Here is a 16743-nt window from a genome sequence, read left to right on the forward strand (position 1 = left end):
AAAGTGCACGGCAGCAAAATTTATTGGATTGATAAAGCACCGATACATGATGAGCCAAATAATCAGTAGTGGCTGACACTGTTAACGGATTGGTCTGTGTGCAAATTAGCTTATATTTACAGAACAGTAGGTGATATTTATCTATTGCTTCACACTGAGTGTGCACTGAATAAATGTCAGTGATAAATAGCTAAAAGAAATAGCCTGATATTTCTTTATGATATAGTTTCATTTCCCTGGATCACTAGTGGGAGTAATAAATAACATAACATACAAATAACATTGTGCTGCACTTTATAATAATGTTACACTGTTGACCATTATTTAAGTATTAATAAGGTGTTAGCAATTTTTTTTAATTTATCATTCATATAGCATTGCTCCCCTTAGTATGCTATTTATAAACATAGACATATTTTTATAACAATGACTATGATTATCACTAGCAGTGATTTAGTAGCAGCGATAGCTGTACATGGTGTTATAGTAACAGATGGATAAACATATCTGTATTTATAAATAGTATACTAAAGAGGAGTAATGATATATAAATGATGAATTAAGCATTGGCTAATACCATACTAACCTTACTAATGCTTAATAGTTTAACATTATTAGAAAATGCTACCAAATATTGTTATTGTGCCAGAATTTCACAATTTCATCACTTTAAATAATAATAATGATGATAATAATAAAAAGAAGAAGAACTTCCTAAGCCTCTGCTTTCTACCTCTGGTTGAGTCACAGATTTATGGATGTGCAGGTGAACCGGCAGTTATGTCGAAGTTCAAAGGAAATGTGAGTCTGTAAAAAAGTACCTGCAGCTGGATACAGTGAGCGCCACCCTAAATGCATACCTGTGATTAAATAAATATATAAGGATGTGACAAAACTTTACTTACATAAAAGGCTGGAGGTTATTGGCAAAGCCGTAACGGAATGCGTGCGCCTCTATAATAAATACGATGACAAGGGAAAAAATAACACTGTCCATTTTCCTCTGTTTAGGTCACTCTACAGTTTCAAAACTGTAAAGTCATTCATGAGTGTATCCCATCACTACCCAGGACTTAAAAAAAGAGAAAAAAATCTAAAACAAAAAAAAAAAACTCCCAACGTGTCAACTTGAAGAAACCTAACATGCGCTTAAAAGATCTTCCTCGTGAAAATGCCCAACACAGTCCAAAACTGACACAGCCATCCCACGCGTGTAGCGTCTCCGTCGCAGCCGCTATCCGACTCAGAAAATTCCTGCGCACCTACAACAGGTCGCTGCAGATGTTGGACTGACGCGCAAAAGAAAAAAAAACCTCGTGTAGGCAGAGCGCATTCTGCCTCCCTCTATTGCCTCCCTCTATTGACTTGGTAATGTTGGCAGGGATTTGGGCTGGGTATGAGGGGGCTCACAGGGAGCCATCTATTATTCAAAGCGTCAGCAGCCCCTGCAAGACACCCTGCAGCCACCGGCACAGTGCGATCATAGTAACAGCTTTTCTCTCTCATGACTGACAACTTTCAAACTTTCTCTGGACAGTGTCACCATGTCTCCACGGGAGTTGTGATGTGTGCGTTAATGTGTTATGATGATAGGTGGTTAAATGCCTTAAAGACAAAATGATCACATTACCCACGTGCACAGAAAATGGTTTTATTATACGTATAATATTTGCAGATTGAGCGAGCAGGAGCGCATTTGCACGACATAAGATGCGCGTTCATTACAGCCACGGACGTGCCTGAAAACGAAGTCACATAGCCTACCATCACGAGTAGAGGATGTTGAAGGTTGTTGAGGTAAGGGAAGCAGCTAGCGGTCACACTGCAGGGCAAACAGCTGATGGGGCGGTCAAAGGGTCAGCAGCCAGGCCTGCTGCTTTCTAAACAAAGCTTTTATAGCATGTATGTGTTCATGACCCGAAAAAGTCCGGGGTCAGAGATGGTACGTGCAGCCTCTGGGGCTACAAGCTATATAAAAACATGCTGTTTGAATTAGGCAGAGCTCATCTATGAAGTCTGTCAAAACTGGGACGGGTTCTCATTCTTCCTTTCCAACAACCAAAACAAATCTAATATTAAATGACTCTGCTTATGTTTATTTCAGGGACGTAACTTGTCCAGGATATATCTGTTGTTGACCGTGAAGAAAACGCCGATATCTAAAATAAACAAATTGCGCAGATGCAAAGATTTGATTTAAATGTTGTTTTTCCATTAAAAGTCACAGAGAACAGAATAGACCCTGGTCCTGAGATCCTTATAGGCACGAAAGCCAGACAAATATTTGTCTGGTGATATGACTTGTTACTAAAATACTGAAGACGGCAACTAATGCGATCTGGAGACACTGTGCACGTCTTGCATATCCTAATGTGCGTTTATCTAATTACACCACAGCAAGTGGTGTTTCAGTAATTGCAGTTTCTTTTGAGACTGGGGAAATAGTCTGGGTAAATTTGAGTATGTCAGAGTCCTAGGCCAAGATGTGGGTTAAGCCAGTCCTGAAGTGGCACATTTGGAAAACAAATATATATATGAAGATGCACCGAAAAACCAAAAACTACACTCATTATATCTCATTTTATCTGACTGTTTATATCAGCTTATCTGATTGACACAAAAGAATGGACGGTAATTTGCTGACACCTTGTGGTCTAAGTTAAAACTTACACAGTATGACAAGTCCTGTTAATATTAACCAAAAAAACAACAACAGGAAGTAGTTAGAAAAGGCGAACTTTGCACTGCCTGAACTACAGCCAAGAAAAGCGGCCTAATAAAAGCTGTACTAATTGATCATCTGAACAGCACTCTCCGCTTTAAACGGTTTAAGGAACTTTACGACGCTCCCTTAACATACGACCTTTGCCCTCTGTCGCCTGATCGCAGTGCTATAGTAGCATGCTCTGGGTAATAACACGACCTCTGTGCACACTCCGACAAAGTAAGGCTATCAAAGACGTGCTTGTACATTTGCCGAAGTGTGTGGCTCGCAGAAACATGTCGTCTCCAGCTAAAAAGCCGGTGTCCTTACTGGGAACTATGGGCTTCGGGGGGCGAGCAGACGCCGAGCAGAGCCTGGAAATGGTGAAGGCTTTCCTGGACAGAGGACACAACCAGGTGGACACAGCCTTCATGTACGTCGATGGGAAGTCAGAGACCATCATTGGAGGCATGAATCTCCCCAAAACAGGTATTTTATAAGCACACAGTAATGCTGCATGTTCCTAGCGTGCTAACAACAACCGGGTAACCAACCAGCGTGCCTGTTGGTTTCCCCACCTTGAATTGTGGGTAACCAAGTTTGTTTATAAAGCATACAACAAACATCGACCAGGGTGCTGCACAACATCAAACATATGTTGTGCAACATATTGTGCAACATTAAAACATATGTTTTAATGAAGCCATTAAAACACGTTTTTAAAAAGTGTTTTTTTAAAACCACTTCTGATTGTCTCAAAACTAAAATGAAGGTTTTGGAGCTGCTTAGTCAAGGTCCATAGCCTTGACTTGTATATCAAATTGAAATACTTTGGTGTGACCTCATTCTTGGTCTCGTTAAAGTTTTGTTTTTGTGTGTGTGTTTTGGTTTTGTTTTGTTTTTTAAATGAAGGCCATACAGCTTTGATGTCACTGAAACATTCTAGCAATAATGAATCCAAAGTTTAAGTGCTGCAATAAGAGCCTGGCTAGCTTTCAGTGTCAGTCTGTCTCAGACACTGAAGGAGCAGTGCTGTGTTAACCTGACTACTTCTCACTCATTCACAGTAAGCATAGCTACCAAGGCCAATCCCTGGGATGGAAAGACGCTGAAGCCAGAGAGCGTGCGCTCCCAGCTGGAAACCTCCCTTCAGAGGTTGCGGACAGACTGTGTGGACCTTTTCTACCTCCATGCCCCTGACCACCAAAACCCTATCGAGGATACTCTCAGAGCCTGCAATGACCTCCACAAAGAGGTTAGCAGACCAGGGAATATATAAACATATAGCTAAATAACTTGCTTTAACATAACACACAGGAAAAAAATAACTTTATTGTCCATCTGTAGTCCTGAGATGTTTTAATACTAAATGGAAAGTATCAACTCCCCAGGGAAAATTCAAGGAGCTCGGCCTTTCAAACTATGTATCCTGGGAAGTGGCTGAAATAGTATGCATCTGCAGGCACAACAACTGGATAGTTCCCACTGTTTATCAGGTAATATATCCTGTTCTAAGGATATTCAACTTTTATCTAAATTCAGTAGCCTCATCCTATAATAATCAGACTACTGATTACAGGAGGGCCATACTAGCCATCTTGTGTTGAATGAGAGTAAACTTTCACACTTCTTCATCTCTGTGGTTTTTGTTCAGCAAATCACTGAAGATTTAATCTTTCATTAGGTGTTGTAGACTGAACATTTATATGTCTGCTATACTGTTACTTGTTTTTCACCTGTTTCTAATTCAGATTCTTCCAATCTTTCACAGGGAATGTACAATGCCACAACAAGACAGGTGGAAACAGAGTTGCTGCCATGTCTGAGATACTATGGAATGCGATTCTATGCATACAATCCTCTGGCAGGTAGTCTTTCATGGTACACCTTGCAGTTCCATTTTAAAAAGTTTTATTCAAAAGAAAGCACTTGTGATTGTGAAAAAGATGTCACTTAATGTGGAGGGATAAAAGCTATCCTCGAGTTATCCCAAAATGAATATATTATATTAAAATATGTTCCATACATGCATTCATGTCCCCCTGGAGATGGATTTTATTCACTTTGGTGATCCCTTTTTGCTAGCACACAATAACCTGATGCTGAATAGTTAGTAGTTGCTTTAGTTAGTGGTTTTTTTTTTTGGGGGGGGGGGGGGGGGGGGGTTTGCTTTGTTAATGTTACCTGTGAGCTAAAATGTGCCCTGGGTGAGTGACAGCATTAAGTACATACTGTACTGAGTTCTGACATTAGTCCTCTGCCAGGTGGCCTTCTGACAGGGAAGTATCACTATGAAGATAAAGATGGCTCCCAGCCTGCAGGACGATTCTTTGGTAACAGCTGGGCTGCAGCATACAGAGACAGGTGAACATCAGCTGACTGCTGTTGAAATATGTACCAACAAATTGTTTTATGTTGTTGAATGAGATTTTTGTTAACCATAACCGTGATTGTGCTCCTGCTCTGTGGAAGATACTGGAAGAAAAGTCATTTCCAGGCCATAGAGGTGGTTCTGCAGGCTTTGGAAACAGCGTACGGGTCAGAGAAACCCTCGCTGATTTCTGCTGCTATGCGCTGGATGTATCATCACTCTCAGCTTAAGGTACCCACATGGACAGCTGCAGTGACAAAAAATGTTATGCTCATGGTAATTTATGTATTCACTGAGTAAAAAGATTAGCCCTACCCTTAGTAATAAACAGAACATTTCAAATTGCTAGTATTGAAAACCTGAAAATTAAGAACTGTGAGTTACCACTGAAACACTGTGCTTTGTGGTGTACCAGTAAGCCGGAAATGAAGCCTTTGATTTTTTTCAGTGCTATCCCAACAGTCAGTAGTTACACAGCCTTTGAGGTTTTTCACTGAAAGATTTTAAGATCTATTTTTTATTTCCTTTAATTATGTTAAGTGCAGTGAAAATGCCCCCAAACTTTCACCATATGCAAAACCAGAGGTAGAACAAAGCACAGCAATGTTTTTCATGTTGTCTACAGGTTTGTAATATATGAAAGGGATTCTTTTAGAAAAGAAGTACCCCAAAAGTGATTAAATTAACATGTATTGTCAAAAAAATGCCAAATTCTCTACTCACCCAGATTTTCTTCTTCTTCTTCTTCCTTTTTTTTTTTTTTTTAAATAAATGTAACAAATCCTCCACAAATACAAATCTCAAGACATCTACAGACGTCCAGCTGTGTAATTCCTGTTTTGAGTAATTTTCTCCAACTCATGTCTCCAGGGTGATCTTGGAGATGGAGTCATTATTGGCATGTCGAGCATGGAGCAGCTTCAGCAAAACATGGCCGCTGCGGAAGAGGGTCCTCTGGATGAGAGAGTGGTCGACGCCTTCAAAGAAGCCTGGAATCTCGTAGCCCACGAGTGTCCAAACTACTTCCGATGAGAACCTTCTTGATCATCACTTTATATGTAATTTTGCAGAAAAATGTTTCTCCTAATTACACCTAATTAGGGTTTTTGAATTCTCCCCTGAAATGTACATTTTTCCTTCTTTGTATTTTTATCAAAGAACACATCATTGTTAATGTAAAATAAATTAATAGTGTTTCATGGAAAAATAACTTCTTCAAGAATTTGCATTAAATTTTGTCAAATCAAAAAACATTTTCCCATACATGTGTATTATTCATCAGTGCTGGTTTAGCATGAACAGTGATGTAGGTGTTTGAAAAGAAAGGGATAAAAAGACCAGAGAGACTACAGACTGCAGCGCTGGCTGTTACGATAAAATGGCCAAAATTTAATGTCTGGCAAAAGTTTTTAAATCGTCCTGAACTGCAAAAGTTTCATTCTACATTGTCATCCCCGTCTATATCACCATCTTCCACATCCTGCATAGGTTCTTGTATTTTTCTTCTAGTTATTATTCCCACTATTGAGCCAGGGAAACAAAACTATATTTGAAAGAAATTAGTAGCCTATTTTAAAGCATTTTAGCTCTTTATCACCCAATATTTGAACATTTAGTCAGTGCAAAATCAATGTGAAGCAACAGGTGAATATCACCCACTGCAGATAGACCAATATCAGTCAACAGTATCAGTCACTACTAATTATTTGGCTCATCAGATATTGGTATTTCATTAGTTCAGATCATTTAGCTGCTGTGCACTCTCATCATGGTCTTTGGTGGTCTTTGATTGTTTGTGCTCTCTGTGTAATTTTAATGAATATATTGGTGCCATGTGGCTCTGTGTGACATGAAATGCATTCCTAACTATATCAGCAACTGTTTCTTTCACAGTGATCAGCCAGTGAAGTACAACAGCTGTTTAAAATAATACATATGTGGGAAACTGGGATTATGTGACAGTGGTTTCTAATATCCATCCCTTGCACAGTATTGCAGCCCATTGTCTCAGCTGTTCTGTGCTATACAAATATACAGCACAGAACAGCAAACGTTTGGTTGCCTTTTCATATTGTTCCAGTTTGACTCCATCCTTCTTGTTTCCGATATCTTTTAGTTTCAGGCTAATATCATCTAATTACGATGGGTTTATGTTTTCCATTCACAATACTCAGGCATGTGGAGTGTAGAGGCAGAATGTGAGGTTTGATCTTCAACCTGAGTGACTTTTGTATGTTCTGAAAATGTTTTCCAGTTTTCCAAAAGGAGTTTTTGCTTCCACTGCAAACTGAAGCCCTCTTACCTCAGTGATGGTGACTTCCTCTACTTACATGTTTGGAGAGCCACTCAGTCAATAAATCATAAAAAGTCTAAATGGTCTTACGTCTATCCATGGGAGGTCTTTGGTAGTTGCCTTGACCAATACAAATCTACTACTATTACTTATATGCACTTTGTGTGCATATCTGAACACGAACAGTCACAGCCCGCACACATGCAGAGAAATAGACCAAAATTAAGGGAGACATTACTTGGTGTAATACACAACAAAACCACAGTGTAGTTCAGATTCTTTGGTTCATTGAAACGCTGCCTTTGGTTACCCCAACATTCCTTTTGATCTAATCAGTAACATGTGGCCGGTGTTGGAAGACTGACTTCACCAAAGACATCATTCCTTAAAATCATTTTGTTGGTTAAGTTGCATATAGTTAAGTCTTGCTATGAGGTTAGAATTGGTACAGTATTTAATAGTCAGGCTGTAAAAAAATGTGTTATATTCCATAACATTGTTTTTCAGTGGAAATCATCAGCAATAAGTAAAACTGCAATAAGCTCATAGTATAGCTAACTATTCAAATTAGTATGGGGAAGAATGCAGATCTACGGTGCTCTGTATGTATATGCAATATTTCCTGTTTAGTCTTAGTGACACACGTTATTATCACACAACTCACATGTGCTGCAGAGTGCAAAGTGAAAGTAAGAAACACTTTTTCCCCAACTGTAAGGAATGTGGGATATCAAAATGATTTGATCTCTCACAGCTGGTGCTAATATTAGTGTCCAAAAAATGTTACTGTTTGTCTGTCACCTGTTAATTTCACCACATCAGCGTTCCTGCACATATAATAACAAAGGCACAGATGAAGGTATGTAGTTGCTTTAGTTAGTGGTTTTTGTTGTTTCGTTGTTTTTTTTTGCCTTGTTAACGTTACCTGTGAGCTAAAATGTGCCCTGGGTGAGTGACAGCATTACGTACATACTGTACTGAGTTCTGACATTAGTCCTCTGCCAGGTGGCCTTCTGACAGGGAAGTATCACTATGAAGATAAAGATGGCTCCCAGCCTGCAGGACGATTCTTTGGTAACAGCTGGGCTGCAGCATACAGAGACAGGTGAAGATCTGTACCAACAAATTGTTTTATGTTGTTTTTGCTAACCATAACCGTGATTGTGCTCCTGCTCTGTGGAAGATACTTTGGAAACAGCGTACGGGTCAGAGAAACCCTCACTGACTTCTGCTGCTATGCGCTGGATGCATCATCACTCTCAGCTTAAGGTACCCACATGGACAGTTGCAGTGACAAAAAATGTTATGCTCATGGTAATTTATGTATTCACCAGGTAAAGATTAGCCATACGGTTAAAATAATAATAATTTCATTTCAAATTGCTACTATTGGAAACCTGAAAATGAAGAACTATGAGTTACCACTGAAACACTGTGATGTACCAGTAAGCCTGAAATGAAGTCTCTTATTTTCTGAAAACTATCCCAAGAGTCAGTAGTTACACAGCCTTTGTTTTTCCACTGAAAGATTTTAACTAGTTTTTAATAACTGTAATTATGTTTTAGTGCAGTGGAAATGCCCTTACTGGAGGTAGAACAAAACACGAGTGTTTTTCTTATTGTCTGCAGGTTTGTAATATTTGAAATGGATTCTTTTAGAAAGAAAATACCACAAAATACCAAGTGAATAGGAGATGCTGCACGTAAACTACATATTCTGTAATGACCAAGATTTTGTTCCTATTTTTAAATTGTAACAAATCCTCCACATATACATCTCTTAATAAATTAACAGACTCCAGCTGTGCAATTCCTGTTTTGAGTATTTATATTAAATAGCTACAGCTGCTCATAACCTTACTACGAGCTATAATCTCATGAAACCCTTGCCATAGCAGTGTCGGAATCTCATAGCCCACGACTGTCCAGACTACTTCAGATGAGAACCTTCTTGGTCATTTAATTTTACAGAATTTTTTTTCCCTAATTACACTTAATTAGGTTTTTTGAATTCTCCCCTGAAGTGTACATTTTCTGTCCTTGGAATAGATCAGTACACCTTTTCCATTTTTAATCAAAGAGCACTTCATTGTCATGTCTATACAAAAAGAAAACCCCATTAATACTCTTTTGTGGAAAAATAACTTTCTGAAGAATCTGGATTAAATTTGTCACATCAACAAAACGTGTATATTATTCATGAGTGTTGGTTTAACATGAACAGTGATTTACATTGGTGTTTGAAAGGAAAGGGACTTCCACACAATATCAGTCCCTCACTGTGCTGAGGGAACTTGGAGAACAATGACATCACAAACGATTTAATCCTCTGAATACAGTCCACATTGTCCAAAACTAAAATTCAAGATGAAGGACAGAAGTTCATGTTTTGTAGGTATAAAAAGACCAGAGAGACTACAGACTGCAGCACTGGCTGTCAGGATGAAAGCTAAATGAAATGTCCGTCTGCTTTTGAAAGCAGGAATTTTCTTAAAAATTCTCCCGCCTTGCAGAAGTTTCATTCTGCATCATCTTCATCATCGTTATCATCTTCCTCATCCTGCATAGACTCTTCCTCACCAGCGAAGTTCTCAAACTCGCCTGTTTCTGAGTTCCACATACACTTGATCTGCACCTTGAATTCTGCCATCTCAATACCAAAGAGTTTCTGTGGACAAAAAACAACCCTCAGTCAACAGAAATACATTTAGTGTGTGACAGTCAACATTTTTAATCAAGTAAAAAACAAGAACTCACCAGAATACGAGCCTGCTCTGGAGTGAGCGTGTCCCCCTCTTTACAAACTTCATAGTCCTTCAGCAGTGTTACCACTCCTGTAGCACAAGATAAAAGAAGTTGGCTTTATATTTAAAAGCAGTGAATTCACACATTTCGTGAACACACTAATACCGACTCGGACCTGATTTGAAGCAGAAGCCTGATATTGCTTACATAGACTGTATATACTGTAGCTACAATACATCTCCCACTTATAGTGAAGCCTCAACCTGCTGTTGCCATCTTTCAGTATTGAAATAAGATGTGAGGGGTGGAACTAAAACAAAAGACTGACACAGCACCGTCACACGATGGCCACTTGTCAGTCACAGGTTTGGTCTGCCCTGTTCTGTCTCATCGTCCTTTTTCACCTTACATGCATCTTATTCACAAGCTGAACATCATTTGACAGAGGCTATAAACTCACCTATACTACGGAAAAACGATTTGGGGCTTATTAAGCCAACTTCAAGTTTTTACATTACAAAGGTTGTTCACGTCTTACTACGGTATATCGCCATGGTAACATCAGCCCTAACCTGCTTTGTAGCAGATCATGTTTAAGATAAGAGATCAACACACAAAACCAGTGACCAATCATTTCTCCAGAATATAGCACAGATGCAAATATCAAGTCTGTCCTTCCATGAAGGTCCAAAGAAATTCCTCGGAGCAACTTTATTCATCCATTTTTTCTCTCCTGCTTTCTACTAACAATTTTATACGGGCAAGTAATTTGACATTTTCTACAATTGTTAATACAGCAATATCCTAAACCTTGAACTTATTGACTTCAGAAAAATGAGTCCACTTACTAGTTTGAAGTACGATTTTGTTTTATGCACACATACAGCCTGTTTCAAACCACTGGGGTTGCAGCTAAACCACTGGGGAAAACTACTTACACTTAGGCAACACTTTAATTTAACTGTAATTACAGTCAGAGCTTGCCATGTTTAATGACAGGGCAGTTTTACTGATAGGTCTTTGCCACGTTTCCCCTCCTGGGAAAATAAATAGATTTTACTTCGCACTTTTACAATCTTGCTAACCACACCACTTAACGCACAGATATATTCCTCGAGAGCTTTTGAACCTTTTTTGATCTAACATATTTTACTTTTTTTATTTGTAAAGTATGCCAGTCTGCTGTAACAATACCTGTCCATGTTTGTGAGTGACCATATGCTGCAAACATTGCCTTTTTTGGGTATTGATGGTGGAAACTCTGGGCTGACTTTACTGAGCTGATAATCACCTTCGTGCGACTTCTGAGCATAATTACCAATGTTAGGGCAAGTAACAGCTCTGTAGTACAGGGAAGCATTTACTTGGACTTCTGTACAGTCTTTTTTTTTTTTAACCAGATGCCACATGCTGATCATTATAAAGAACGTCAGTTTAAGCCACTTCCACATTGATTACACTTTTCAGTCCTGGAAGCTACAACCATCTTTTATATACAGATTGTGATTTGTCAAGTCACAGACCTCCATTAATTAATACCAATTTTAAAAAGTTAAAATCCATTGAGCCACGGTGTTGTAGTGGGTGACGAGAACAGTCCTTTAATCTCACCTTTCTTTAGAGCAGTAGGAAGCCCTAATTGCCTCAACTGGGGTTCCATTGAGTGAGTAAACTGTTCAAGGGGTCCCTCATCCAGCGTCACATCCATCTGAGCCTGGTTTCCTGCGCGAGCATAATCCACCTCTTTGAAATGACTGAAATATCTGTGGGTAAAGAACATCGCTTAGTGATTCAATGAAGACATTGGAGGATCACAGCAACAAAGATGAATTTAGCAAAGCCTTACTCTTGTACTTCCTCCTTTGTTTTATTTGTGAATAGTACACCCACTTCTCCACGCAGATGCTTGCCGACCTGAACATTATCAAAAGGAATAAACATATTGAGTGGCGGCAGTAAACCACAGCAGTAACTTTTCAAGTTTGTCTGAGATCTTGCTTACCTTGTGCAAATTATCTTTGTATTCATCTGTATCTCTTTTCCCCAGAGCAATAATCATGACTTTATTTTTGCCGAAGAAGAATCTGTGGAACAGAGATGAGATCATTTACGCTGTTGAATAAATATAGGCTCTTTCCAAATACTTGTTTAACATTTTTGAGAACTTTGGTTCATATCAACATGCTGCAAGATAGGATTCATAAAAAAAACAAAACACAAATCATAATGATGCTGACTTTTTAAAAAATGATTGATATTTAAGCTGATTGCTGACCAATAACAATCAATAGACAAGATGTTTAACTATGAGATAATATGGTTACTTTTCTTCTAGAAAAATCCACACTATTGTACCCATTCAGTAATGTTCCTTATCCCATAGTCAACGTGTATATTAATTGTACTATTTTACCAAAAACTTTAATTTCCATACTTAAAAAGGAGTTATAAGCAAGAAACCCCCAAAATAGTATCTCTTCTACACACAAAAGACGAACCTATAGAAAACTCTGTTTCATGCCTTTAATTCAATTTCTCCTCCTCTTCTCTTTGATGTAATTTTACCTCCACTTGACTGTAACTGCAGAAGTGCATCCTACTTACTGGCTCTGTTAAAATAATCAAGCCTACTAACAGGCAACTTAAGATGAGGGGGAAAATGTAGTCGTTAGAGACTGTAACTGATGCCTCATACTATACGACAGTGGAAAACTGACACCTAAAGAAGAACACATGCAATCTAGAGGAAATTGGCCACAAAATCTGAATTTTTTAAAGTTTCTATGACCTTGCCATATACCTGCTCGCACTACTGCACTCAAATAAAATTAAGACAAGGAAAAACCTAAAGCAATATTTTGCAAATTTCATGGTAAATGGACTCCTTCTTGAGCATTCAAAGTGCTTTATACAACATATATAATTCAAATAAACGTTCATACATGCACTGTTTTCTGTCTCTAAGTGTTTTCTATCTAACATTAACACATTCTTTGTCATATTTTTCATGTCAAATGCTTTTAGTTGGTCATAGGTCTACATATTAGACAGTCTACTTTAGCGCCCAGACTGTTCTACTTATTAGTCATGCTGTTGTAATATATGCATTAGCATTTTCTTGCTGAAACATGGATGGATGGGAGTATGTTTAAACCTTTATATACCTCTGAGTACTTTCCAAACATGTAGACACTGATCCAGGTTTTTACCCAAGTTCTGATAACAAGTTCTTTAGTCTGGAAAACAGGGCGTCCATATTTTGCTGCTATCAAATTCAAACTAAGCTAGATTTTTACCTTTTTTCAGTTCAAAAAATTTGATACGTTTTCTAAGTTCTATTGTGGATATGGGTTTAGGTGATTTACACGTCATATCTATATTTTACACAGCATCCCAATATCTTACAAATTGGGGTTGTCCATGTAATAATTTCTTCCTCGAAGGGCTCCAACATAAGTAGAGGTGGCAATGCCACCGAGAAAACCAAGTGCAACCCGATCCTTGATACACACACACGTACAGTGGGGCAAAAAAGTATTTAGTCAGCCACCGATTGTGCAAGTTCCCCCACTTAAAATGATGACAGAGGTCAGTAATTTGCACCAGAGGTACACTTCAACTGTGAGAGACAGAATGTGAAAAAAAAAAATCCATGAATCCACATGGTAGGATTTGTAAAGAATTTATTCGTAAATCAGGGTGGAAAATAAGTATTTGGTCAATAACAAAAATACAACTCAATACTTTGTAACATAACCTTTGTTGGCAATAACAGAGGTCAAACGTTTACTATAGGTCTTTACCAGGTTTGCACACACAGTAGCTGGTATTTTGGCCCATTCCTCCATGCAGATCTTCTCGAGAGCAGTGATGTTTTGGGGCTGTCGCCGAGCAACACGGACTTTCAACTCCCACCACAGATTTTCTATGGGGTTGAGGTCTGGAGACTGGCTAGGCCACTCCAGGACTTTCAAATGCTTCTTACGGAGCCACTCCTTTGTTGCCCGGGCGGTGTGTTTTGGATCATTGTCATGTTGGAAGACCCAGCCTCGTTTCATCTTCAAAGTTCTCACTGATGGAAGGAGGTTTTGGCTCAAAATCTCACGATACATGGCCCCATTCATTCTGTCCTTAACACGGATCAGTCGTCCTGTCCCCTTGGCAGAAAAACAGCCCCATAGCATGATGTTTCCACCCCCATGCTTCACAGTAGGTATGGTGTTCTTGGGATGCAACTCAGTATTCTTCTTCCTCCAAACACGACGAGTTGAGTTTATACCAAAAAGTTCTACTTTGGTTTCATCTGACCACATGACATTCTCCCAATCCTCTGCTGTATCATCCATGTGCTCTCTGGCAAACTTCAGACGGGCCTGGACATGCACTGGCTTCAGCAGCGGAACACGTCTGGCACTGCGGGATTTGATTCCCTGCCGTTGTAGTGTGTTACTGATGGTGACCTTTGTTACTTTGGTCCCAGCTCTCTGCAGGTCATTCACCAGGTCCCCCCGTGTGGTTCTGGGATCTTTGCTCACCGTTCTCATGATCATTTTGACCCCACGGGATGAGATCTTGCGTGGAGCCCCAGATCGAGGGAGATTATCAGTGGTCTTGTATGTCTTCCATTTTCTGATGATTGCTCCCACAGTTGATTTTTTCACACCAAGCTGCTTGCCTATTGTAGATTCACTCTTCCCAGTCTGGTGCAGGTCTACAATACTTTTCCTGGTGTCCTTCGAAAGCTCTTTGGTCTTGGCCATGGCGGAGTTTGGAGTCTGACTGTTTGAGGCTGTGGACAGGTGTCTTTTATACAGATGATGGGTTCAAACAGGTGCCATTCATACAGGTAACGAGTGGGGGACAGAAAAGCTTCTTACAGAAGACGTTACAGGTCTGTGAGAGCCAGAGATTTTCCTTGTTTGAGGTGACCAAATACTTATTTTCCACCGTAATTTACGAATAAATTCTTTACAAATCCTACCATGTGGATTCATGGATTTTTTTTCACATTCTGTCTCTCACAGTTGAAGTGTACCTCTGGTGCAAATTACTGACCTCTGTCATCATTTTAAGTGGGGGAACTTGCACAATCGGTGGCTGACTAAATACTTTTTTGCCCCACTGTACCTTAGTGCAGTACTAGGACTGAGCCTTGAAATCAGAACCCTAAGATGTCATTACCTGAAGTGAAAAGGGAAAGACCATCTCTGAATCGAGGAGGGGGCCTAGGGGTATATCTTTCGCCATCGTACAATGCTGTGATTGCAGCCATTCCCCAACTCTCTGTGAATGGTACTCATGGCTATTGATCAGTGGGCTTTGATCAGTAGTTGTTGATCAATGGTCATGAGAATTTGCATAATCATGATGAAGGAACTGACCTCCCACCCCATTGTTCCTTCAGTGGGCTGGTTTCGGTCATTATGCAAATGTACTGTTTATAAGACTGGGGAAACCGGCAGTCAGCTGAGACTGAAGAAGTCACTTGGATGAGTGACGAAACGTTTCTCCCACTGAAAACGCTACGTCCAGATGAACAGAATCAACTTTTGGAGATGTCATTATTACCTGCTGTGTTTCCACGCTGTCCGGATGTCTTTCAGCTTGTTATTCCTCATATTAGCCACCGAGAATATGAACAGGTTTCTGTAGGTGTCCACACATTCCCGCAACTAAAGAATAGAAATGAGGTTTAGGTACTTCAGGTGTTTTGGAACAGACCTAGCCTAGCTGAACTTAACACGTACAAGATGGTGACTGCAGCACTGAAAATACTCACCTCCTGAATTAGCTTCTGTTTTGACTCCAGCCCCTTCTTGGCTGTTTTCGTTAAAGAAACTGAGGAGAAAAATGCGAAAACTCACGATGAACAAATGTCAGCCAGCAGTTTGCGTATACACGTGCATGTATCAATGAGCAGCCAGGAGTACAACCATGCTGAGGCAGTTAAGCTAACGCTAGCTTTAGTTAGCTCACTTTTGGTAGCTTTCACTAGTGAAAAAGAAGTTTTACAAATACAACATCACTTAAAACACTTCACCGACGCCCATATGCTTTTACACTTGAAAAAGATGTACTGTGCTTTACTCACTCTTCTTATCTCTCTTTGATTTCGGCATGATTCCTCCTCACGATGCCACAGCAGCAGACACACACACGTGAAGTGGAAGGACCCCAAGTGTTTCTGTTTAGCATGGCTGACCGTGTACTGCCTGACATAAAAAAAAAGCGTTATATATGTATTAATAACAATAAATGCTTGACTTCTATAATTTTGTCACCTTAAGATATTGTGATTTGCTGCTATATAAATAACACTGAATTGAAATAAATTACACAGTAAGATTAAATGATATGGGCAGCACGGTGGTAAGCACTGTTGCTTTACAGCAAGAAGGTCCTGAGTTCAATCCCACCATCAGTGTGTCTGTACGTTTGCATGTCCTCCCCGTGTTTGCCTGGGTTCTCTCCGGGTAGTCCGGATTCCTCCCGCAATCCAGACATGCAGCTAGCGGGTATAGGTTAATTGGAAACGATAAATTGCCTTTAGGTGCGAATGGTTGTCTGTGTCCGTGTGTTAGCCCAGCGACAGACTGGTGACCTGTCCAGGGTGTACCCAGACACCAGCCC

At 39.7% G+C, this 16743-nt stretch overlaps 3 protein-coding genes across 4 annotated transcripts in view; 1 reads left to right on the top strand and 2 right to left on the bottom strand.

Annotated features, from left to right (window-relative positions):
- The window catches only part of megf6b (multiple EGF-like-domains 6b), a 64149-nt gene extending 61588 nt beyond the window's left edge, over positions 1 to 2561 (bottom strand). For both annotated transcript variants that reach the window (XM_026167678.2, XM_026167677.2), the window contains exon 1: positions 906 to 2561. In XM_026167678.2, the coding sequence (XP_026023463.2) occupies positions 906 to 997 (92 nt within the window). In that variant the 5' untranslated portion in view covers positions 998 to 2561. The remainder of the gene's footprint in view (positions 1 to 905) is intronic.
- Positions 2562 to 2705: 144 nt separating this feature from the next.
- On the top strand, positions 2706 to 6326 carry akr7a3 (aldo-keto reductase family 7, member A3 (aflatoxin aldehyde reductase)). The gene is made up of 7 exons (XM_026167687.2): positions 2706 to 3193; positions 3772 to 3959; positions 4096 to 4200; positions 4476 to 4572; positions 4969 to 5068; positions 5177 to 5306; positions 5946 to 6326. Exons 1-7 carry the CDS (start codon positions 2902 to 2904, stop codon positions 6105 to 6107), a joined length of 1074 nt encoding a protein of 357 aa, XP_026023472.2. The 5' UTR covers positions 2706 to 2901; the 3' UTR covers positions 6108 to 6326.
- Positions 6327 to 9530: 3204 nt separating this feature from the next.
- On the bottom strand, positions 9531 to 16743 carry mrto4 (MRT4 homolog, ribosome maturation factor). Its single transcript, XM_026167688.2, has 9 exons — positions 16530 to 16743; positions 16205 to 16325; positions 15893 to 15951; positions 15682 to 15785; positions 12116 to 12197; positions 11960 to 12027; positions 11725 to 11876; positions 10126 to 10202; positions 9531 to 10036 (listed from the first exon to the last, which is right to left on the bottom strand). The coding sequence occupies exons 2-9, from the start codon at positions 16230 to 16232 to the stop codon at positions 9887 to 9889; spliced, it is 720 nt and encodes a 239-aa protein (XP_026023473.1). The 5' UTR covers positions 16233 to 16325; positions 16530 to 16743; the 3' UTR covers positions 9531 to 9886.

The sequence above is a fragment of the Astatotilapia calliptera genome, chromosome 5 (assembly GCF_964374335.1).
Source record: "Astatotilapia calliptera chromosome 5, fAstCal68.1, whole genome shotgun sequence".
NCBI classification, from domain to species: Eukaryota; Metazoa; Chordata; class Actinopteri; order Cichliformes; family Cichlidae; genus Astatotilapia; species Astatotilapia calliptera.

What these genes read in the sequence shown, in the direction of transcription:
- akr7a3 (XM_026167687.2), top strand. Translation starts at nt 2,902, where the DNA reads ATGCTCTGGGTAATAACACGACCTCTGTGCACACTCCGACAAAGTAAG. An exon ending in TGCATACAATCCTCTGGCAG is followed by an intron (nt 4,573 to 4,968) that starts GTAGTCTTTCAT and finishes GTCCTCTGCCAG; the next exon opens with GTGGCCTTCTGACAGGGAAG. An exon ending in ATCATCACTCTCAGCTTAAG is followed by an intron (nt 5,307 to 5,945) that starts GTACCCACATGG and finishes TCATGTCTCCAG; the next exon opens with GGTGATCTTGGAGATGGAGT.
- mrto4 (XM_026167688.2), bottom strand. Translation starts at nt 16,232, where the DNA reads ATGCCGAAATCAAAGAGAGATAAGAAGA. An exon ending in AACAGAAGCTAATTCAGGAG is followed by an intron (nt 15,786 to 15,892) that starts GTGAGTATTTTC and finishes TCTATTCTTTAG; the next exon opens with TTGCGGGAATGTGTGGACAC. An exon ending in CAGAGCAGGCTCGTATTCTG is followed by an intron (nt 10,037 to 10,125) that starts GTGAGTTCTTGT and finishes TTTTGTCCACAG; the next exon opens with AAACTCTTTGGTATTGAGAT.